At 38.6% G+C, this 24,901-nt stretch overlaps 1 protein-coding gene and 1 long non-coding RNA gene across 5 annotated transcripts in view; one reads left to right on the top strand and one right to left on the bottom strand.

Annotated features, from left to right (window-relative positions):
* LOC148132059 (uncharacterized) overlaps positions 1-12,272 on the top strand; it is a 43,887-nt gene extending 31,615 nt beyond the window's left edge. Inside the window, exon 3 of the long non-coding RNA XR_015747552.1 lies at positions 12,064-12,272. This is a non-coding gene — a long non-coding RNA (uncharacterized LOC148132059). The remainder of the gene's footprint in view (positions 1-12,063) is intronic.
* SLC38A3 (solute carrier family 38 member 3) overlaps positions 2,954-24,901 on the bottom strand; it is a 62,140-nt gene continuing 40,192 nt past the window's right edge. For 2 of the 4 annotated variants that reach the window (XM_087954994.1, XM_087954995.1), the window contains 13 exons: positions 23,113-23,186; positions 22,230-22,322; positions 21,966-22,047; positions 19,608-19,628; positions 18,745-18,827; positions 18,219-18,277; positions 13,609-13,782; positions 12,390-12,469; positions 11,586-11,686; positions 10,634-10,758; positions 9,604-9,748; positions 8,767-8,870; positions 2,954-8,087 (listed from right to left, as the gene is read on the bottom strand). In XM_087954994.1, coding sequence (XP_087811120.1) covers positions 7,983-8,087; positions 8,767-8,870; positions 9,604-9,748; positions 10,634-10,758; positions 11,586-11,686; positions 12,390-12,469; positions 13,609-13,782; positions 18,219-18,277; positions 18,745-18,827; positions 19,608-19,628; positions 21,966-22,047; positions 22,230-22,322; positions 23,113-23,186 — 1,246 coding nt within the window. In that variant the 3' untranslated portion in view covers positions 2,954-7,982. The remainder of the gene's footprint in view (positions 8,088-8,766; positions 8,871-9,603; positions 9,749-10,633; positions 10,759-11,585; positions 11,687-12,389; positions 12,470-13,608; positions 13,783-18,218; positions 18,278-18,744; positions 18,828-19,607; positions 19,629-21,965; positions 22,048-22,229; positions 22,323-23,112; positions 23,187-24,901) is intronic. The other 2 variants (XM_026673297.2, XM_087954996.1) reach the window with 1 other exon arrangement.

Below are 24,901 nucleotides of genomic sequence, written 5' to 3'. Positions count from 1 at the left end.
TGGAGGGCAAAACCAGTCAGAAAATACTCATTTACCATTTACTCCCCATTGTCTTCTAAGCTTGAGCAAACGTTCCTTCTCATGCAATGCATCTTTGTCTTTTTTTTTTCCCCTTAGGAAATTGAGCCACTTTCTAACAAAATATTGGGGTGCAGACACTTTTTTTTTAAAAAAAAGGAAGTTTAGGGGGGTCATACATAGCTTCTTACAGGTAATTTTAGAGAAGAAAGATGCTCAGATGATGACTTCTTTACACTACTTTGCTATATGTCATTTTAATGTTATTCAGTTACTCTAAATCAGGGGTGTCCAACCTTGGCAACTTTAAGACTTGTGGACTTCAACTCCCAGAATTCCTCAGCCAGGAAAGCTGGCTGAGGAATTCTGGGAGTTGAAGTCCACAAGTCTTAAAGTTGCCAAGGTTGGACACCCCTGCTCTAAATAAAATTAAAGCCAAATGGAAGAAAGTTCTTGGTGCATACTTAGTGCATGAGCTCAGATTATTGTTATAGAAAATTTGGGCCCTTCATTTCATTTTAAGAAAATGTGCTTAAGAATGACAGAAAGATCCTTGTGACTGTAGCTATTTCTTCTTCTTCCTCCTCCTCCTCCTCCTCCTCCTCCTCCTCCTCCTCCTCCTCCTCCTCCTCCTCCTCCTCCATTTCTCCTTGCTTGTTTTTGAATTATTTGAATTATTTGTGTGTTCTCCTTTAATCACTGAAATACCATTTTATAAACCAGAGGTGTGTTGCTTAGGACAAGTGTAGCTGTTGTTTCCATCTGTAACCTTTTGCACGAGCCAAGTCATGAAAGACTGCTTGAAACTTGATACATGGAAGTGTGTTCATAATAATTGCAAGCTAAGGATGGGAGATGGGGACATACACGCAGGGGGAAAAATGCTGTGACGAAGAAGAAATTATATTCTCTCATCTGAATGCCATAGCGCAGCCTCAGAATCCAAGAACAGGTTGAAAAATGGGACTGGAGAAACTCCCGATTTCTTTTTGGGGGGAGCTTCTGCCAGTCAGTTTTGACCAAGAAATAAATTCTCTGATAGGAAGGCAGCTTCGTATGTTTCTGACTTCAAAACACACCATTTTTTTTTATAAAAGTGGCCTTGGCTGGGGGTACCCATTTTCATTTGTATCAGAAAGCATACCTGGTTATTTCAATGTGGGTATATATTGTATCTGTATCATAAATCAGCACCATAACACCTGGTTGTAGAACCTGGTTACTTTATGGACATGAAGTATAATTTTATTCCTAAGAATACTACAGTACAATGCAAGACTGACATTTATCTAATTCTTGTTAAGTTAGGAGTTATATGAGGTTTCCATGCTAGACTAGTTAAACAGGTTAACTGGTTATGAACCAGAGTTTCATTGTGTCTTGTAAAAAGTCTAGGATGAAATGTTCCCTTTGATTTTGTTTTTTGCATATTTCCAGGCAGCTCATGGTAACTGAAGGCTAAAGCATTTTTAAAGTTTTTTTTTTTTAATGTAGCCCTCACAGAGATCAAGGTTTGGTTCTGCAAAGCAGGGTTTATTGTTACACCCTCCCATAACAACCTTCAGGTGAAAGCATTAACCACCTCTTGACATAGAGCAGGGCTATCAAACTCGCGGCCTGTAGGCCAGATGCGTTACATGCTGGCCACTCCCACACCTGGTTTAGTGAAGGGGAAAAAGTTGCAGTATGTCACGTGACATCGCCATGATGAAGCAAGTTTGACACTCCTGACATAGAGGGTTCACTTGCTAAGTCACTCTCACCATTTAGTGGTATCTCCTAATTTTAAGCGATCTCCACCTATTGATTTTTGTTTATTGGGGAGAAAGATGAGACTAGCTTTAAGGTTCTTAATTGAAATACTACTGCTACATTTGCCCGGCCATCTTTCAGTCTCTGCTAAATCATATCTTCCCCTATCATTATTTTTCCTCATTTTGCTAGATCATCCTCATTGTGAGAGATTCTGAGCAAAACAAAACACCCCCCTCTCTCTCACACACACATACAGCCTCAAACAAAACCATTTGCATTGTGTTTCAAAGTTGTGCCAGACACTTCAAGAGAATAAAGTGCTATCAAAGTGCAAAGTGCTTTTACGGACCCAAACACCCTTGACACAAAAATATTATAGGTAGAATAACACTTCAGAGATGCTAGGTTTTGTTTTGTTTTGTTTGCACTGGTTTTAGTAGTCATCTCATGATCTGTTTTTAAAATTAATATCTCTGGTCTTTACCCAATATGTGAGGACAACATTTCAGATGCAGCATTATGTTCATGTAGTAGCCAGTGGTGGTATACATTTTTCCAAATTGCACACTAACAGTCACTCGTCTCATGTGGATCCTAGTTCTTAAGCATCAAGGAAAGCTTACTAGCTTTTGCTAATACTTCAACTTTGGGGATTTAACCTAAGTTATAAATTTGTTCACACTGAATGTCATTCCCTGAAATAGACTTTCCATGGCAGAGAGAGGAAAAAAACGTAAAAACTTGTGAGAAATCCTCTTCATTTAATGATTGCTGCTAAATAATATTTAAATAATTATTGACCCCCACACTGCCTGTATCAAGGCACCCAAGATCAGTAAAATAGAAATAAAAGTGCTTTTGGACTGATGTTTAGCAATTTTGAATCTTTAGGATAGAATTCTAGACAAGGTAGACTGTATATTCTGATGTAATTTCATGAAGGTAGAAATTAATTGGAGCACAAAGAGGATCCAGAAATGACATGTTGGCTTCAATCTTCAGCGGTTGCTTCCAAAAATGAAAGTGCTACTGAACTAAGTTACTTCAGAGACATGTGCCTTTTGTTATATGTATACTTTGGTTTTAACTTGGCCTACATTCTTTTTCTAGGTGGAGACCCCTAATCTGGTTCTCAAATCTTGGATTTTCAATCACAGACACAAAGATCCATATACAGGAAAAAGTTTCATGTTTTCTTTATCATTGTTTCAAAATATTTGTTTCATTTCCAAATATAGATCTACATATAATTTAAAACTGTTCTAGAAATAGGCTCTTTCAGACAAGTTCTCCCATTGCTTTGTAACTTGGAACAGAGAGACAAAAGGAACAGGGATACAGAGCGAAGGTAGGACCGATGTAATGTCTACATCATCTCTGGGGGAAAGCAGACACATCCTGTGTTCTTTGGGTAAAGGTAGGACCAACTTGTCCTTTTTCTTCAGAAGTACATTTCTATGTTGTATATCTTATGACACATAAGTCATGTTCATACAACATGGTGAACCTGGTTATTAAATTAACTAGTTTTCAGGGTTTTGCACACTACATCACATCGTAACTGAACCAGTTGGCTGGGTTTGCATAACACTCAAGTCACAAAGACCAAAAGCCCAAGGTTAATGCTAACCAAGCTACGCTATGCCTTTAAACCTTTAATTTATCTGCTTAAGCATATTGTGCAATGCACACAGAGACTGAGATACTGATGTTTAACCTACACTGAGCTAGGTAACACAACTTGCTTACTGTTTGCACACTAGAAGGGCAGATATAGGCTACCTACCCTTCCAAAACCTCTGTGGGTTTGGAAATGAAAAGGAGAAAGAGCCCTTGAGATTCCTCATGATTGCTTGCATCAGTCAGTGCACCCCTTTATTTTATTTTTTCTCTCCCATTTCTACCCAGTCACTTTGCTGATAACAGTGGGTCTTTTGGCCCCCAGTCAGTGCAGACTTCCCAAACAACCAATCTTTGTCTGGTTGCAAACAAACATTGGAACCTTATCTCTAGCTCCAGACTAAGTTAAAGAAAATAAATAAATATTAAAATACATAAAAGACAGTTAATGTTGCCTAATATTGAGAATGACCTGAAGAGGTTAAACAAATGGTCAACTGGCAACAGAGACTAATAAGTAACTAGGTAGTAACCTTTCTAGTACCTAGCATGCCACAAGAATGGTCTCTTGGAAATTAAACCATTAGGCTGCAACATTTCTTTTGCTCTTTCCTTGCAATTTTCAGATTTCAAGATTCTTTACGTTATCCTACTAACGATAAAGGTTTTTTTTTCCCCCCAGAAACCCAAGCTGTTGTTTTCAGAGTTTGCCTACTTGCAGGGCTTGACATTAATCTTGAAAGCCCACTAAAACAATTCCTCGGTTCAATTTACAACTAGCATAATTAAGGTGGATTTACACTGTGTCACTATCTCATGTTTCCCCATTCTAGCCCCTCTTCTGGTTTGAGAAGCATCCATCACACGATGCTTCTGTGGGACAGCAGTTACATAAGACAGTGCAGCTAAATTGTGGATCTTCTGTTATTCTCCATCAATATCAGAAACCAGCCAGAAGATTCAAGCTGACTTCCATCATGTTTGGGCTTAATAAGCAGATCATATAAAACAACTTAAGCCAAATGTTTCTAACTGCAGATGTAGTCTTTTCTCATCACGGCTCTTGCAACTGGACATCAAGTTTTAGAAACAGGCTCTACTACCCTGAGTTTCACACTTGGTAGTAAGTTTTCTCTGCAGCTCAGACAAGACTTCTGGGATCCAAACCCTCTTTAATGAGGACATAATATATGTACACTATACAGAGTTAGTGAGCGCAACAACAAATACATTAAAAAAGATCTACTCTTATATACATTATTTATAAAAAGCAAATTGACCAGCCACCACCCCAATACAAAAATACATGTTTCTTATTATGTGCATTACAGTTATTAATCCCTAGAAATAATTATCGATTGACTAAAAAATTAGTTTAAACAACAATCCAACCATAAAATTCAGAGAATACAATATATAAATGAATGAGGCTTTTTTTAAAAAAATGATTTTTGTAAGGTGGGGAGGAAAGTTGAAGATGATAAAAGTAAAATATGACTGAGATTAAGCTAAATGACTTCAACTCCACATACAGTCTGGATTAATATGGGGGTTAGTTTTTGTTCTTCTCTTCAGACCACCTTCTTAAGACAGTCACTTGGAAATAAGTTTCAGCTATTTGAAGGAAATCTATTTGTTTAGGATCACAGATGTGATTCACCTACTTTTTTTTTTTGTTATTGTTGTTACATAGAAATAATGCAGAAGAGGTTTAGTGTTTAGTGCAGGTCTTGCTGCACCAACTTCAGTGTGGAAATAAATACTCCACTATTCAAATGTCACTAAAGAATAATTGGATTTTGGGAATTTGCTAACGCGAGAGCAGGAGCAGGGAAGAATTGTTGTCCATGTCCTCCAGCTGGACTTAGATGCAACAGTTTGCAATGTATCCCATTTTGGAAGATTTTTGTGTATGAATCAGTCTTTGAGACAATTAAAAAAATAAAGTTACTAGCTTTTCAAGGTGCAAATTATTGGAAGCTGCAAGAAACACAAGCCACGGCAGAGGGCAGTAAAGCTTCAACTAGTGCCTTTTATATACTGTGACTCCAGAACTGACAAGCCACTTCAATGTGTCACATTAACTGAGTGAATGCTACATTCCAACATAGTTCTGTGACACTATAATTATCTCCCACCCTGCAATTCTGCTCCAGTTACTCCAGGAATGCCAGAAACATTATTGCTGAAAGTGCGCAGAAAGTGAATGTGCATAGAAAGTGAGGGATTTTGGTACTGTACCCTATACAGGGCCTACATGAAGTGCTGTTGTGCATAGCTAATAGCAGAAGAAAGCTACAGTCCTTTCACTGCCAAAGTGTTCTAACACAAGAGGTCCAGTGTTTTCCATCTCAGGCATTCCTGCAGGCACCTTATTTCAGTCTGAGATTGTACTCCCAGAAACACAGCTATCTGGTTAACTTTAGCTGCATATCCAAACATCCAACATGGAATGGAAAGCTAAGGCCACCTGTTCCGAGATGCCTATTCCATCATTGTGGTACCTGTATAAGCACAATTCTCCATGAATTTGTACACTACAGGAGAGCACATACTTTCGGAAAATACGATGCAGGAATTGCTAAGTTTCTTGACCCAATATAGATCAATATTGGGAGGAAAAGTGCTGCTACTTACTGAAATGTTCTACATGGTGCAATTGGGTTTGTACAACACAAAAAAGCGTGTTTTTATAATCCAGGGCAGAAACTGCATCTTTAAAATCTCGACTAGAGTTTGACTTGAAGTGCCATCTATAAGGCAACAGGGAAGAAATGTATTCTGTTTCATTTGCTTAGTATTGTTAATGAGTAGTTCATTGCTTCCTATAAAACCATCTTGTCTGATGAATGTTGAAAGGTATGAAAAATGTTCTTCAGGATTATGACAGAAGAGTAGGACAATTTTGCAAATATCATTATCCGCTTCTTGTTGCAGAATAAGGATTATATATTAGGTCTAAGTACTAAACATAATATACATTCAGACGAGAGATGACTGTTTATACCTGGGAACCATCAGAGTACCCCTAAAGCTTCAAAATATTTTCACAAGTTACCGATGCAGCACTACAACCAGCCTCATGATCTTCCTTCAAATCTTCTCAGAAAGAACCTATTGCATTTGTGTTTCCTTGTTGCAAGGACTAGGCTCTAAGTACAATGTAAAACAGGTATTATTAAACAAGGAGGAAAAATGGAATTTTTCCAGTCTTGGAATGTTATATCAGTTTTGATTACTGTGTTTTTCATTAAAGTCTTCCACAATTTGAACACTCTAAAGTCATCTTAGCTTCATAAAATCCTGCTTGCTGTATGTCATCCATTATTCAGATGACATATACTTTTCTGTTCAAGGCCTTATAATTTCATGTTTTAAATCATGGATGAATCCTGAAAGCTAGCCTTCCCATGTATGATGTCAACTAAAAGTTTTAGTATTGCAACTCCCAGAATTCCCTAGCCAGCATGGTTCATTTGTGTAGCATCAAGTGATGAGTAATTTTTTTAACATGTCCAATTAACATAGAATCTTAAAACTGTGATTATTATTTCCCAGCAGAACAAACAGACAGAAAGTAGGCTTTGAAGACATGAACAATAGGACCATCTCCAATCCAAACTAAAGCTCAGTTCCATATAAGAAGAGAGAGCTACATTGACCAATTTCCAGGGCCATCATCTCTTCTCTGCTTCAAATACCTCAAAATAATTCAGAACATGTAAATGGATCCTTGGAAACCAGTGCAAATCTTCACCCCATCACAACTGGTAGTTCGAAAGGCCTGTAGTTTGCCAATATGCCCCCATTAACCTGTCTCCTACTCTAAGACCTACAGCTACCTAAAAAGCGGCAAGGAATTCATTGTAAAGGGCAGACAAGGAAACTGAACCAGTGTAAGGGAGAGAAAAATGTCAGGCCTACCAAGTGACATTTGAGGAGAATTAACGATCTGTTGTTAGAGCTGGGATTGTGACCAATATTTTTTTTAAAAAAGGAAATAATATTATTTCTTTCTTAAACCCCTTTGAGTTTTAAAAAGCCTTAGCTTTTCATTCTGTAGCCTCAGTGTAATATTCATATAATATAAAGCTTGGCCCAAGTCAACCATTCAGTAGTGAGTGTCAAGTGAGAGCCCTACATCCAAGTTATTTAGCACAGTTGCTCCATTTTCTTCTGGTCCTGCTGACTTTTGAGTCCCCTCAATGTGGGCCAGCTGGACGGGACATATAGAACTGAAGATATACTGTGTATCATAATAGCTTCCCCTCCCTTTCCCTTGAAGTGGGCTTATTTTTCCAGTTTATGTGCTCATTTAGACTCCTGTTAGCCTGGCCAATCCCAGACTTTGAGAGAAAATCAAATGCCCAGAGAGAAAGTAAAGAGATTGGCTTCTGGTCTAGTCCGGCCTGCAGCACCTCTGGCTGTGTGAGTGTGAGGATTTCATACTGGAATAGCACCCGTGGCTCAGAATGTAGCCAGGGATGAAAGAATGATACGGTACTAACACAGGGCAGGGGCAGGAAATGGATCCAAGCCAGTTGAGTCTCCCAAGGCTTCGTTGTGCATCACGGGGCTCCAAATGTTGCCTAGTGGCTGCCTCCACTCTTTAGGCCACCTGACATCCAGTCGATGATGATGAAGCTGAGGCTCATGATCATGAAGAGCACCCCAAGGCACGCAAAGAGGGATGCCTGCAGGGAGAAGAGACAGGAGGGAAGGAGAGTGTCACTCGCAGAAAGGAACCCCCAAATGGTGGAAGCAGAAACGTATGAATGTGGGTCTCCTTCCTCTCCCAACAACTGGAGCAAGGAGAGTAATCTGGACACCCAAAGTCCAGACCTGGCTTTAATTTGTGCCAGTTGTTGTGCAACAAAAACAGGCTGGCAACTGATTCATAACAGGGAATGCTCCTACAGCTGTATATTGCTATACTTCACATAAGTTCCTTCCCCCACCTCTCCAAAAATGAATCATGCAACCTTTATGGCTGAGCAGCATTGCAGCGAGGAAGGAAAGACTCATGCAAATGGTGGTTCTGCTCCAGATCTGCTCTCTTCTTAATAGTTCCTTTTGAATAAAGAAATATTGCACATCCCCGTATGGCACAAGTGATGATGGCATTGATATTTATGGTGATAATTTATAAACCATGCCATCAGTTTGAAATCCAAAAAACTATCATAGCTTCCATAAATAACATGCAGGGCATATTCTCCTTGCCCCCTGCCCCCCAAAAATACTGTCTAAGTTTCACTATCAAGTGGATTCTCTAAAGCAGAAGAGCCTTTTTCTCATCCAGTAACCCATCCCTTGGGGCTCTTCATGAATAACTGAAGTAGCCAAGTTGGCTACCGTTAAGAGATTACACACCAGGATCTTGGGAATGGATTTCATAGGTTCCTTGTCCTTGGGCATGATCCGGATGTAGAATATTGCTGGAAAGATGAATATCAGGCAAGGAGCTGAGGTGGCACCTGGGAGAGTCCAAGAGAGAACAGGTTTAGGATCTTCAGAAAATGAAACACCCTGGGCTTCACTTTTGTTCACGAATATATATTCTGGGAAAACAAGACAAGCTCTGACAACGGGACCTCTGGCCTTGCCCCTCATCTCTGGCAGAGTCCAGACCAACTACTGATTTTCCTTCTATGATAGTGTTTGAGTTTACAATCAACAGGGGAAAAAAGCAACTGATGAGCTGCTAGGAGCAAAGACAACAAAGAAGAGCCCTTTGGAATTACAAGGCAAACAAAGAGGTTTAATAAGATGTCCTTGATCCTGGAAAAACAGAACAGTGAGGCACCAACTCAAGGAGTCCCATGGACGTTCTCAAAGGAGTATGGAATAATTATTGTCCTAATGCAATTTCTATTATTAGGAGCTTGTTTATTTAGGGAAGAACTTTGACTCTCCCTTGTGTATTAGAAATACTTTTCAGAAACATTTTTCAAAATAGAAATGAAGAATCCATGTTATGGTAATAGTTTGACACAGTAACTTTCTTATATATATATATATATATATATATCCTTCCTTCCTTTTCTTTTTTTCCTGTCACTCTCTTTCTCACTTTCTTTTGCTTTTTGCATTTCTTTTCTTTTTTCTTTTTGATATTAGTTTGTACTATCTTTTAGCATTGCTAAAATCCTTAATAAAAAGTATCTGGTTTAAAAAAAAAAAAGAAGATTCCTGGAATGCAATACTTACCAATTAAGCCAAAGATTCCCAAGATGGAGGGAGCAAAAATAACAAGCAAATTAATACACGTCAGCAGCAGAAAAGCAATGATAATGTGCCGAATCCAGCTGAAATCCTTCTCTGGAAAAAGCATCTGCTGGATTGCACGGCGTACCTGAAGAAAGACCAAGCAGTCAGATTCACCTTTTAGAAACATGGCAGAGTTCTTCACTTCACATATTTTAGGTCTGTCTTGACTCCTGTATCACTTTATCACAGCTACTTGAATTTATCCTTTTGCCCAATTGAATAGACTTCTGATCTAATGGCTTACTTTTTTTGTTTTACTTCAGTTCCCATTTCTAATTTGGTGGGCTCTGACAGCTATGACTATAACTCCTCCTTTATCGTCTACCAGTGCTTACATCTTGTATACTATTCTCCCCTGCTTGTATTTATCGCAGCGGTGCTATAGTTTTGAACAACAAGGGAACCTTGGTACTCAACGGCTTTGAAACTCATTGAATTCGGTACTCAACACATTTTGATGTGAACATTTTGTCCTTTGTCCTTATTGTTTGTTTGGTACTCAATGCACAAGCTATAACTTGTCAGTGTTGGCTGCCTTGTGACTCACTACATTATTCCTTATAGGAAAAAATGTGTTTGGTACTCATTGTTTTTGGTACTCATTGCACCTCCTGGAACCAATTAAAATTAACCAAGGCACCACTGTAAACCACAATGACTTTATTGATTTACAATCTAGACCAGGGGTGACAAACTCGCATCATCACAGAGGCATCACCGGGACTTTTTCATCCTTTGCTAATCCAGACATGGGCGTGGCCAGCGCATGACACATCTGGCCCACAGGCCGTGAGTTTGACAGCCTTGGCCTAGGCTGTCTTGATTTTTATTCCTATTTCAGTTACAAGAAGTCATGCAAGATAGAAATTAGATTTTAGATCGAGATTCCAATTTAAAAAAACACATAGACACACACAACACAAAATCACATTTAGTCTCCTTCTGTCAGTTTTCTGACAGCAGAACTCACCGGAAAGAGAACAATGGGCACTGTTAGTGTCACAGCAATCAACACAGCTACTCGCACACACAAGATCAGCACATCGAGTGAGTCTACTCTGCTGTAGGTGTGAAGCAGCTCGGATTCTACCTGCCCTGTATAGGAGACAGCCAAGAACAGAATAGCCGCATTGATCAGGCTAAATATATAACAAGGACTGTCTTTGTACAGCACTCCCAAAATGTTTTTTTTTTATATATGAAGACTGTAGAGGTGTTTGTTGTTTCTAGAGGCTGCAATCATATGGCTGGTGGCATGGGCAACTTTGTAAAATACTAATTACAGTTTTCTCAAATGAACATGTAAGTAATTATATTGCACAACAAGGGAAACTTGATGTACTATTATGTCTTTGTACAGGATACAATGCAAGGATTCAGCATTCTTCTTTGGAGGTTCTCTAATGAAATGCACGAAACAGGCCAGTCCAAAGCATAGCTGAGAACACAAGCTTTGCAAAATGTGAAAGGATCACTACTTTATGGTGCTTTATAGTTCATTAGTGAATTGAGCATCCAAAGAACATATAGCTGCCTGCAACTACATTCCAATGGTTAAGTCCTCGAGGGAATAAGGCTGTAGCTTTAAAAAGGCAGTACTTTCTGCCCCCAGTACCTGCCTTTCTTCCATTTAATTGGAAAGCACAGAACATGGGATACATTGCAAACTTTCTGTTGGCTTGAAGGCTACCCAAGTCTTTGTAAGGTATGTTGATAGAATATTCCAAAATTGGCAAGAGAGGGATTTAAGAGATCAAATGGATGCCTAAAATCTCTACAAGGCTTAATATATATCTTCACAACTCTCCTCCCTCCAAAATTTAAAAAGAGCCAAATTCTGGGAGTCACAAAAGGGATACTGATGGGCTGAATGTGGTCCTCAGGACATACATTAACTCCTAGGGCAATAGAAAGGAACTTACCATAAAATGTGAGATAACCAAATAGGGCAGCCAGGAAGTACATAACATACATGACTGTGATGGAAATGTTGGAGATACACTGCATCTTCTTCTTAGTTGGGCTAAAAGACATACAAAAGCGCAGTGAGCTCTTACCTTGATATTATTTAAAAATACAAATGCTCAATGAAACTCAATTTTGTATTTTAAAAAAAAACTCTGAACGTTCACCCTGTTAGATAATATTACATGACAAGTCAAGGAGTTTAGATGGCATATATATCACCGGTCTATTATGGCAGAGGGAGCAACATTTGATGAAAATCCAGAAAAACACTAAATGGTTTTTAAATTAAAATGAACTTCAGTTGCACAATCCATGCTATGAAATTGTAGTGGAAAACTATAGCACTGATTCTCAGAAGTGCAATTCTAACAGACCACAAAATACAAGTTCCCCTCTTGACTAATCAACAGTCTCTTATGCATTTTTGAACAGATATTTGTCCCCCTGCCTACTGAGAATCAACGTTCTGGGATGGCAGAAAAGATACATTTGCTCAACAGAACCAGCCAGGTTGGCCTTTTGTACTTAGAACTGCATGTCTTTCCTATGACATGGAAGGATGCTGTCCAGAATTTGCTAAAGGCAATGTACAGTAAATGTGCGCATGCATGAGAAAGAAAAAGAACGAATGTCTTAAAACATCATCTTTATATTCATCCTCTAAATTCAGTAATCCGATGCCTACGCTATTTCTTCACTCGCAACACTACTTCGGTGATCTCAGCAGTGAAGTATTATTAACATATATACATACTTACTTTTTCAACTCAGTGTAGATAGGAAGAACTTCAGGATGACACACAAAAGCAAATGCCATGATAGGGATGGTGTAGGCTGTCTGCAAAGTTAAAAGAGTGAAGAGATGTTGGGGAAATGTCAGAGAAGCTTCTGCCTGCAAGAGTGATGTTGTTTTAAGCTCTCAACTATACTTATGCAAAGAGATTGCACCCCCCAAAAAAAGTGTTAACAAAGATTCGCAGGGAATAAAAAAAGTGGAGACAAATTCTTACACAATTGTGATTCCCAGAAACTCAGGGGCCTGAACCCCAATCTAGATGTGCTATTGTGGCCATTCTTCCATTCACTTCATCAGACAGCAGTAACCACTAAAGCAGGGGTCCTCAAACCCCAGGCTGCAGCCCACTATCGGGCTACGGGCCATTCAGAACCAAGGCGCAGATGCAGTAGGCAAGCACAGATGTGCACACAGCTCCACTTGTGCAGAGGGTGCACGTGCCTGCTGCTTGACCAAATGGAGCTGCACGCACATGTGTGTTCACCCACTACTTGGAACCGATCTCTCTCCCACCCCCATCACTGGTCCACAAAGCCAGAAAGGTTGGAGACCACTGCACTAAAGGATGGTTATGCCACTTCAGTCGTGAGCTATTTCCAGGTCTCCCTTTAGGTCTCTAGCTATTTTATATTTTATCTCTTTCATTCCTCGCTGTTACTTTGCTTTTTGGCTATATGGTTTTTATCCTCAAAATGGTTTCTCTGTTTTTGTAAGTTTCCCCTTTGCTTTCCTCTTCTTTTTTAATTCTTCTGTCCCAAAACCACCTTTTACTCTTTCATCAACAATCACATTTACATTTATTCCTTTCTCTACCTATCTATTAATTTCTTTCTCCTTTTACCACTCCTGCTCCATAGTTTAGATCAACATAACCTCCCACCGTCCCAGTTAGCATGGTCATCTGGAGAATCTCAGACTGGAGAAGATTGGTTTAAATTATTTGTATCATTTTGCCTCTAGAACAACCATTAACATTTAATAATAAAATACCAGCAATATAGTAAACATCTGATACAATTAACAGGGTCTGATAATTATTCTCTAACACTTCCTGGCCAAACCTCCTACCCACAATCAGCATTACCATGGCTGAACATTCACACATTTGGATGGCACCTAAGTTGGAGAACGATATACATTATTAATTACTGCTGGTATCATCATGAATCCACTCATCTGACCTGAGACTTGAGCGTGAACAAACTTGAAGAGCAAATGTCTTCCTCTGTGGCCTGCACAGTAGTGTATTCATTTTGATAGCTGCTTGTGCTAATCAAGGTATAATTCAGGTCCCCTGTGTTGTTGCTGATCCGCTCAGGAAGTGGACAAGGAATCTGGAACTTTTTGTAAATGACCTGAGGAGGAAATAAAACCCCGTAAGTTCTCATCTGAGGAGGAAATAAAATCTCATAGGTTTTCATCAATACAAGGTTCTTCATTTGCTTGCTTCACATATTTTAATCATATTTTCATTGGGTGACCTCAACATTAGGCAAGAAATCAGCTATGTTGGATAGCTCTGGGTTATCTGAGGAAAGAATGGCTAACATTTGTGTACGAGTTTTTGATTGGGGGACTTAAGCATCAACGTACTTCATAGCATGGGATCAGTTTAACTGCAGAACTGCCTGTCTTCAATTATTTCTGTTTGTCCCATGAGATCTGGCTTAGCGCCATGCATTGAGTTCCTACTATGAAACAGTGTCTTCTGGTGGGACCCAGAAAGTCTGCCTTCTCTGTCGTAGCATCTGCCCTGTAAAACAAGATTTGGATGGCCCTGATCTGTTTGTTCTTCTGTAGAACCTGGTGCTTCCTCTGAGTTTTAGCCCAGAACATGGGAAGAACCCATACAGAACTAAAATTCTTGATTGAAATATGTGAGAATTGGTCTAGGTTAATTTTGTTCTTATTGTTATTTCTGTTATCCCATTGTCCTATTTTTTTTTAATCCAGTTCTGAACATTTATTATACTGTATGTTACCCCAAATTTATTTCTGTCTTTTCAAGTTTCTGCAAATTGTAACTCACCAAGAGTCACTCAGTAACTCAGTCTACTGCTGTATAAAACAAACACAAGCCAACAAGTGTCTAAAGCCTTTGCCAGAATCTCTACTCCAACTGACTACATTGCTTTATTTAAAAAAAAAGATTACTGTAAAACAAATGAATAAGTGACAATATCGATTGCCATTGTTATAATTCCTCTCTCCAAGAATGCCTTTCATGCCTTTAGAAAATAAAAGGCATGATTATTGGTCACAACCCAGTGCTTCATGTGGAAATATGCCTACCCTATCCAACAACCTCTTCTTTGGGAAGAGGAGAAGGAGGATCTCATCAATTTGTCATATGATAAACAGGCATTTTAAGACTGGCCATGTCCTTCTATGGAAAGGCAAGACGCTTGTTTTTTGAATGCATCCAAAGATGCTCTTAAAATATCAAAATCCTCCAAATAGTGTCCAAACCAATCCATGGTAGGAAGATGACAGGCACTAGGTAGCATTGTATTCAGTTTACATTATTATTAATATAAAAAGTGAGCATATTTCTGATTGGTTGAATGGAGATGGAATAGAACTAGAAATGATGTCTATGGAGATTCTCAATCATCCAGGTCATGGCTGTCCCAAAGGTGATTTTCCAAAAGGCAACTGGATTTTCTTGGTTTTTTCCCTTGAAAACATTTCACTTCTCATCCAAATAGCTTCATGCTTTTCTAAAAGGCAACTGGACTTTTCTTTTTTTTGTCCTTGAAAACATTTTGCTTCAAGAAGAACCTGAAGAAGCTTCTTGGCTACTTCTCACAATTTTATTTAGCTATTCTGGGGATGCCTCCAGTAGGTCATGTCGGCCAGTCAGAGAGGTCCAATACAAAAGTGCACATATCAGAGTGATAATATGTTAATACTAGAAACATGATGCCTTCCTATCTTATGAATCCCAATCTCCCATTCCCTTGTCACAGGTCTTACAGACTAGAGTTGAGAAGAGTTAAACAGAAATCTGGAAAGGATCAATTTGCCTATTGCTGCTATAACTTTATTTAAGAATCCTGAGAACTACACTTTCCACTGAAGTAACCACATTTACACTCTCACATCTTTGTATTAGTAAAACTTAATAACCGAGTTCTAAACATCGGACGTACTTTCCTATTCTAATTCATATTTCTCAAAACTTGTGATCTTGAAACCCACTTTAAGATTTGAATGATTTGACTTTAAAACAAAGATAGCAGTACAAATATACAGCCTAAGCTTGTAAGTTCTGGTAAATCTTATTATTTAAAAAAATTATACTGTGCTTTTCTTTATAAAATAAACTTAAAACAGGTTCAATGAAACACAACGAAACTACTCAAATTGCACTTTAAAAAACAGTTGCTGAATTCATTCACTTTTATTTAAAAAAAAAACCAGGGCAAAATAATACAAATTAAAATCAGGGAGACAGAACATTAACCCATGCCAAACCCTACTGAGTAGCTTGCCTGAGGCATCAGGCAAAAAGTAAATTAGATGTCTCCAAATAGGAGACATCACAGTGGAACTTCATACCCTGCACCACCATGTAGCTTGTAAAACATGCTAAGCTTAGGCAGCATGACATGTCTCCAATGTGTATCATAAAAGAGATTTGCTTATATAGCTTCCTAAAGACATTTTACCATAATGTCATCAGATTGCAACTTTTTAAAACAAGAAGTAAGTAGCACAAATGCTCTGGTGACAATAGCACTACTATTTTTGGCAAGAGATTACAGCTACGATTATTTATAGGACTGGAGTGTTAGGAGGGGGGGGAAAGCTAGCAAGCCCTTTGGGATCATCCTTATTATAATCTAGGGCAAAAATTACAATTTGATTAGTTATGAATATTTTCAATGCAGCATTTCCTGTAGGAGCAACTAGCTGATTTAAGCTACTGATAAAAGAGAATATTTGTAGCTCTGGGTTGAAATAAAGTGTCCTTGGTGCTCTCTGAGCTGTATTGTTTTCTTCCTGGCATTTCATTACCTAAACTAGGCAACATCGTGATGTTTCCTCATTTGGGTAATGAAACATCTGCAAGAAAACAATCAAGCTCAGAGAGCACCAAGGACCCCTGATTTAAACTAAAACCACTTCTGACTTGAAAATGTACAATAGCTTGAAGAAGAGTAAAAAATACTCCCTTCTCCAAGATTAGTAGGGACTTTGAAATTGTATTTTATTAGTATGCATGCTAACATCCCTATGAGGGAATCTGGTGCTACTTCCTGTCTTCTCCTGTTGTCCCTCACAATGATACAAAGCTTCTTCTCCCAGGAATAGATCAGTGTTTCTGACAAGGGAGTGAGAATGTAGTGATGCAACTTGCAAAGGCTGGAGGCAAATTGCTTGCGAGCTATTTACTGGGACAGTCCGCACTTGAGAAAGTAGCCCTGTCCAATTTTAGCGATGTCAGGAAATATAAAATCCTCCTCCTTGGCCTGATGACCCAAAAGGAAAAAGATTTAGGACCAGATTCAGAGGCTTGATATATCTGGTTTGATGGAGAGAGAGAATCTAGCAGAAATAATTACATGCAAGTAAAGATGCTTTTATAGTGAATCAATACCCTGAAGGATCACTCCCCTTAGAAGCTAGGATAAAACACCTCTCCTAAGAACCCTATTTTAAAATTTGATTCCATTTATTTCATCTGGATCTTCTTCAAGATGCAATTGGCACCAAGCATACTTTTTCTTCCCTAACTCTCTCCTATTTTATCTTTATGAGATCCTTGTAAAAGAGATTAGGCTGAGATGTACTAGAATTGTTGTGAAACAAAGAAATGAATAAACAAAGCTCTTAAATAAATATTTTTTAAACTAGGAAAAAGGAAAGACCCCCAAATAAATCCTTGAAAATGGCCAACCATGAAATATTTTTCATTAGATTTTCAGGTAGTATACCTTAGACAAGTCATGGTAACAGAGCTATCAAATTTCCTCAGTCTTTGTGTTAGCTACAGGTCTTGTGATCTCTAACCATAGGTTGAGGCTGATTAAAAGTTGTAATCCAAAACATCAACACTGTTGTACTGAAAAGACTTGCATTAAAGTTTCAATGGAGCCCTCAAGCTCAGAATAACTTTCTCTTTCTTAATCCAACCCTTCCCATCAAGTTGCTATGTGAATAAAAGACACAGGGAAATGTATTTGCCACTCTTAAAAGATGGGCAAGATAGAAATTACATGTACAGGTAATCCTTGCTTAACAATTACTCATTCAGCAACCATTACAGTTTATGATAGTGCTGAACTAGCGGTACTTATGACTGCTCTCATAGTTGTGGCAGTGCCCCTATATTCACATAATTGCAATCCAGACGCTCAGCAACCAACTCACAATTATGATTTTGCAGCATCCCATGTTCACATGATCACCAAATGCAAACTTTGCCACCAGCTTTTGACAAAGTCAATAGAAAGCTGGCTGGAGGTCACCAATACTGACCATGTGACATTACACTTAATGACAGCATAGGATTCACTTAATAACACAACCAGAAGAGCTGGAAGTGCTGTTGCTAAGCAGCACAGTCATCTAAAGTTTGTTTTACAACCTTGCAATTCCTGTTGTTAAGTGAGAACTACCTATATTTTCTAATTAAAATTTCAATTTTTTGCTCATTTTTTTGCAAGTAGATCATGTTGAACTCAATGGATCAAACTTCTGAATAGACATGAACAGCTTTCTATCATAAATAAATCTTATACAGAGTTAAAACAAGATTTTATAACCCATCATCATTCAAACGCACCGAAATGAGGAAGAAGACCATGCAGCTGAGAGAAAACCCACTGGTATAACCAAGATAACCTGGAACAAGAAAAAACAAAATATTGCAAGGGATCTGTAATTTAATTTGTACATTTCCCTGTTGTGCTAAATTTCTATCTCTCGTTCTTTGTCATTCTTTCATTATTATTGTCTATAAGCCAGTCTAGCTATTAGAAAGTTTTGAAGCACGTGTTCCTGAAAGTAAGGAAGAGTGCTTTGCGTTTTCCACTTTGCAAAGTCCAGGATTGTCCAGTTCTAAATAATACTTTAATTCTCAGTATTAGATGGCATGAAGAAGAGCATTTCAGTAGATGTGGTATTAGGGGTAATTCTCATGCTTTTTAGAAACACTTACAAAACAAAAGCCCTTGTTTTCATATACTCAGCAATATCCATGCTGCTTTTCCTGCTAATTCCATCTTTCGCCGCACAGTCTTTAAGCATGGGACAGTCAAAGTGTTTGTCATCCTCATAAATGAGAGTTAAGGAACTTAAGTAAACCTTACCCAGTTGTTTCATAAGGGCCAGAGGAAGGATAATGGTGACACTGACCAGGATTACCAGATAATTTCCATTCATATACCAGTCCCTGAAATGACACAGTCAAAATTACATCATTTGTAGCCACTTGATCTCTGAGTACCATGAGGTATCTCTCTAAACTAAATGCAGCCAAAGCAAAAAAAGCGGACAGGTAGAACAGTTATTGCAATTAAATAATACTAATGCATTAAACAGAGCTAATATGTATGGATACACAGAATGTATCCTCACTGTCACATTAAAACACTTAACTTATGCAGGCTCTCGGCGTGTGTGTGTGTGTGTGTGTATGTGTGAGATTCTTGGGGGTTACATGGTCCCCTTCTATAGTAGGCTCTTTTCTAGAATCATACAACAGGATTAATCTCTCTGTGACTAGTAGACTATGGTTGCAAATACTCTGCTACAGTAGTCTTCCTATATGGATCTAATCAGTCAGACCATTCTTTTAATTAGAACAAAATTACCAACATCAGCTCTTCAAATTTAGGCTGAGCTTTGCCAGCATAGCTTGAAGAAAAGGACTAAATCTTGAACCTTTAGGACACACTGTATGGAACCCAGCCACTGAATCATGACACTTCCTATATTTTGAGAGATTTCTGTTAATCTATCTATCACCTACCTATCTATTTATCTATATCTATCCATCCATCCATTTCTCTCCCTCTCTCTTTCTCTCTCTTCCCATTTGTCTCTAACCTGAGCCCTTGAAACTGTAATCCAAATCTAAGGAAACCTTACCAAGTTTCCTTCCAAAGAGAGGTCTAAGGCAAGGCCTAGTCTAAAAGCACACAAGGAAAAGCTCTGTTTAGCATTTCAGTACCTCACATATTTTTCCATGAAGCTAAGGACAAGAAAAGGAAACATTATAAGCTAGTAAACCAGAAATTCTGCATGACTCATGTAATATTTAAAGACAGATACATCTGGATATGTACAAGCTTAATTTTCATAATCCAACAAAGAGCACTATTTTTGGAAGGGAATTTTATATTAACTATTTTATTTTATGGGAGAAGCTTCAGGATTAAAAAGGGTGGGTGTGGAAGCTCATAAAGAAATGAAAGGCATTTCAAGCAAGCAGAGACAAATATTTAAGAGGTGGGAGAGGGGGGCTGGTTATAAGAATTTCAGAGTATAAAAAAAATCCTTGCCCTGTATCAGGAAATTCCAAAGTCTCCTGAAAATAAGCCCTGGGTCTTTAGTCTTGAATGGCACTGTAAGATGCAGGTTAGAAGGCAGAACTGTGGCTCCTTCGGTCTTGGGCCATACAAAGGCCTCTCGTAACAAAAAGCAGTCCAAGAGGAACCATGGCAGGCTCTAAAAGGACGCTGATCTTGTCCCCAGTTTACTCTTACAACCTGTTCATGATTGAGTTCCAGAAACTGATCATATATAGACCTCAAAAGCTGAATCACCACCTATTTTACCCATCTTGTTTCCTTAGAAGCTAAACTCTTGATCTTCTTCCATTCTAAAAGTCCTAGTTTGATCTTTAGCCTGCTTTTAGGATTGGCTGTAATTAAAGGTCACCCGGCACAATTCTTCTCCAAGTACATGCCGATATCTCTGCTGAGCTTGTGATATTCAGCTCTGTAACTAGGGAAAGTCCAAATCCAGCCAAAGATACACCTGTTTTAGAATGATACCCCTTACCCCTCATGCAATAGTGCTCTTAAAACACCAATGTTTTCAGAGTTGTTGGGTACACACACTGTGCATTACAATAACTGAGAGCACATGTTGCACTACCTCATAAATCACAATCCAATCCCACAATAGCTGGAGTCATACCACAGTCTAAGCCAAAACCAAGCCAAAACCGTATCACTGTTTAGGGCAATACAAGAACGTTGTCACCATTTTCAAGTTTCTTCTTTGCAGACAACATGTGCTCTGCTCCTTTAAATAAGATTTTCCAAGGATAATGAAACATTCTATTCTGCTGTCAGGCTGGCCACGTACGTTTTCAGAGTGGCCCAGTCTTGGGACCAATGCCAGACAAACAGACCACTGATACCACAAAATGTCTTGGATGTATCTCACACTGAAGAAAAGAAGCAAACATGATGGTGGCTTTGCCCTTATCATGTCTCAGAAGGCCTAAAGAGGAGTGATACATTTTCAGGTCTCAGACGGCAATTCATATATCCAAGGGAGAGGATCTCTCACTGCCTACTGCTATACTAATTTCCCCGACTAACCCTTCCAACCAGGAGGAAATATTTCCTTGGGTTTGCTAGGGGTGGTAGAAGGCATGCTGAAGCCCAGCCAGCCCATGAGCAGAAACACAGATCTGACTAATACATCCAGGGCAGAAGGAAGTGGAGCATCACGCGTGGATTGGAAGTTCACTTTGGTTTAATCCTGTGCAGAGGGTTTATACAACGTTGGCGTCAATCAAAAATAGTAGTGGCTTAATGCTGTGAAATCCCTGTAACAGATTGTCCAGAGGAGATAAATCTCTGTACTACTAAAGAGATGTTAAATGGAGCTGAACCTCAGGGAAAGAGAAGGTGGGGAAACCAGAGAGCTCGTGAATAAAGACGGGAGGAAAAAAAAAAGAATATTTGAGAGTCAAGAAGGGAGGAAACGCACCCAAATGTACCATATGATTCAGGTATTTCTGCAATGGCATTTCTCCCCACACTCCATTTCTCTATGGGGCCTGGGCTAACAATCCAAAAGTAGTTTTGTAATGAACCAGCTGTCCTTTTTGCTTTGCTGCTTCCCTCTGGCTGGCCACTCAGTTTACAGCTATCACCTTGTCTCCATTGACCATGCAAAAGACTAAGAGCTGGGGATCAGGATCAGATAATAAACGTAATTGGCACCCACCCTGGAGACAATTTGCACTTAAATTGGAGAGACATAAACAAAATAGGCAGAGCAGGGATATTAAAAAAAAATTCTCCCTCATGTAACTGACGGGACAGAAATAAATGACAGGACAGAAATAAATGAAATTCGTGCAACAACAAGCCACAGTGTGTGTGTGTTTGTTCAAAGCTTAATATATACGAATTCAGCCAATTGTATTTTTTTTTCCAGTGCACTATAGCCAAGCACACCATGCATTGCTGACATCACGCCCTCCTTAGGCAGAACAATGTGAATATGGCATATAAAGAACACGTAGAAAAGTAAGAGACAAATAGAAGACCCAGATGGGGATACTTACGTTGTTTTCTCTTCCAGGGCGAGGAAGGTCTGGATGACCAGAGGGAGTTCAGACTTCACAATGTATAAGTAGCTTGACATTGCTGAAGAAAGAGACAGAAGTTACCAGAGGACAGAGGCCGCTTAAGATCCAGAGGGAAAGTTATTTAGGAATGTATTTTTGCCTGCATGATTCTTTCTTCTACACTGTTTTCTAGGAAATCTAGGTAAAAAGGCTTTTAGAATATTTGAAAGGGTGATGTGAACATGACCAGTTTCTTCTTACCTCCAATGTTTTGTAGTGTTATAGCAACGGCAGCTGCCAATTTCCCTGGTGTCCCAAAGGCTCTGTAACCCAATTGCTCATAGGCTCGGATTCCTACGTGGTACCAAAAAATTAACAAAAGAAAAATGGCTTATGAATGAACCCACACCATTTTAGTGACATAATGAACCATGTTTTGGACTGGGCCCTTTGCTCATAACAAAAGTAATTGGAATAAAAACAGCAGCCGTTCTTGCATACATGGCAAGCACTGCAAATTACATTTCTAAAATCAACCATACAAAATTGACAGAGATTTATCTTAATCACTATCTTGATTGCTTTTTATTATAGTGAAAATTTCTTCTCCACTGCTTAAGTGGAGAAACAATTAAGGCGTTTAGCAAAAGTACTGCTGGAGACTAAATGTAACCTTTGGGATGAGATTAAGTGAAACCACCAGCTAAGTCAGATTTAAGGAAGTTGAACCAGCTCTACTATTAAAGCAATTATACCCTAACAATCTCCTTTTGTTTAATTTTAATTAATTTATTAATTTTTTATGCCACCCATCTCCCCTACAATGTGACTCTGGGCAGTTTGTTCCCTAGCTTTGGGAATAGACTTACCAGATCACAGCATGTAGAAATACAACTGATAGAAAAGACACTCAGATTTGAGTTTGCTAAGAGGGCATCAATGCAATTGTCCACAGTTCTACTTATTTATTTAGCAGTTATTCCATCTTTTGTCCATCATGGAATTCAAGACAGAGTAAATGTAGTCTCAGTTGATCTTCTAGCTGAGTACTTTAATTTAGTCACAGCCAGATGCCATATCATATAGCACAGGACTGGCTGAACTGAATCCCCTGTGTGTTTCTCAGCAGGTTTATCACACTTACCAACAATCCCTGAGGATTTAAGCAGCAAATGTATAGAATAGCTGGACAAGAGAGCTACAGTAGTCAAGAGGAATCTAGGGGGGAAAAAGAAGATATTTATATGATTAAAGAACTGGGATAATATTGGACAAAAAAATTCAAGAAGGTATCTCAACTTCTTTTACAGCATAGTAGACAAATCCAAAAGGAGAGGGTGTGGTCTTCTAACAGTTTTCTGAAGCCAGAACCAGAGCATATCTCAATTACTTTGTCTTTTTTGTGAAATAATTCCCAAATTTTATCTAATTCCAAAACCAATCTCTAATTTCTGAACAGGGTATCTGGAGCTTTTAAATAAGATATCACAGAAGGGAAGTACTCTATCAGTGATCATATATGAAGTACCCAGATGGCTTTCTTCAAATTCAAACTCCTGTCCTGGATTTATATCTATGTTGGACTACAACTCCACAATCCATAACCACCCTAATCAATTCCAATGTCATTAGAGTTCCATACATTTGCATTAGATGAGGCTGGAGAAGGCTCAAGAGAAAAACCGAAAGGAAACAAAATGTACGGTCCTTATTTCTACGATCAACAAATGGTGCAATTCTTTAAACAGAAACCCAAAGATTGAGAAACAAATGCACACTTATTGCCCAGAAATATGATTTAGTATAGCCTTACCATCTGATTACTTTATTTACTCCATCCTACTTGATAAATTCGCAGATTGAGGGGTGATAAAAGGCAGGGCATGGAGAGGAAGGTACAGTTTCCTAAGAGCATTAACTTAATATGGGAATTATTATGTACTGGCTCCCCTGAAGATGTGCACACAAAGCAGGAGCAGTGGTATATTTTGAACTGTCTTAATACGAGTGTGTTATGTAACCCTTTAATTTGCAAAAGGTGAATTAATTCTACCCAGAGGATAATATATTGGGATGGAAGCCAGGAGGAATACAGGGCAAAACCCACACCCACGCACGCATGCACACACAAACAGCTGGAAAGTAATTCTCTCCCAGCATTAGTTATCCCACATCTGGATAGAGATTTTGTTCATTCAAGACTGAACTATTGTTTCAATCATTGAATTCATCACTTCAAGAGCTACCTCTCAACTAATTATTTACCTCCACAAATAAATGACATCCCAATAATTGGACTCTAGTTAAGTACATGTTGCCATTATCAAAAAGAGAAAAAAAATAAGAAGAGCTCCAGAAGATAATGCCCCTATGCTAGATTCAGATTCTATAGTATAATCACATGATGGGAATATAAAATGACCATATTGAAAGAAGCAAGGCTGTTTTGAAAACTTGACAATGAACTTTGAAATTTTTTATGGGTATTAATTTTTCCAATATCCTGTTTCACATCCTTCCTCCCCACCCAGCATATTGCTATCAACACACATAGAGATGAAAGGAAGCGAATTGTTGCCCAAAGAGGCAGACAAAGAAAAATGCATTTATGACAACATATTGTATATTGCTAAATATTTGCTAGATCAGATCTAAAACAGCAGGATTTTCATTCAAATTTGAAAGTAATTAGAAACACAGTGAAAGAAAAAGCAATGTTGCTGCCATGGCTACTTGACCTTCTTGATATGCCCTTAACTTTGTATCAGTCGTCCCCATCCTGGCATGAAGTAGGGTAGAAATGATGGGTACGATTACTCAATATATCTACAATTAATTCTTCCAATTATAGTGTAAATTTAACAAGAGTCTTGCTCTAAAGCAGAAGTGTCCACAGGTGGAGGTCAGAAAAGTCAAGGTGGCAACCACATCCA

This window comes from Notechis scutatus, chromosome 2, assembly GCF_049901735.1.
Source record: "Notechis scutatus isolate UNSWTSFEM ecotype Mainland chromosome 2, rNotScu1.2, whole genome shotgun sequence".
Classification (NCBI taxonomy): Eukaryota; Metazoa; Chordata; class Lepidosauria; order Squamata; family Elapidae; genus Notechis; species Notechis scutatus.
Note: the sequence above shows the minus strand (reverse complement) of the source record. Positions and strands in the feature narration are given on the sequence as shown.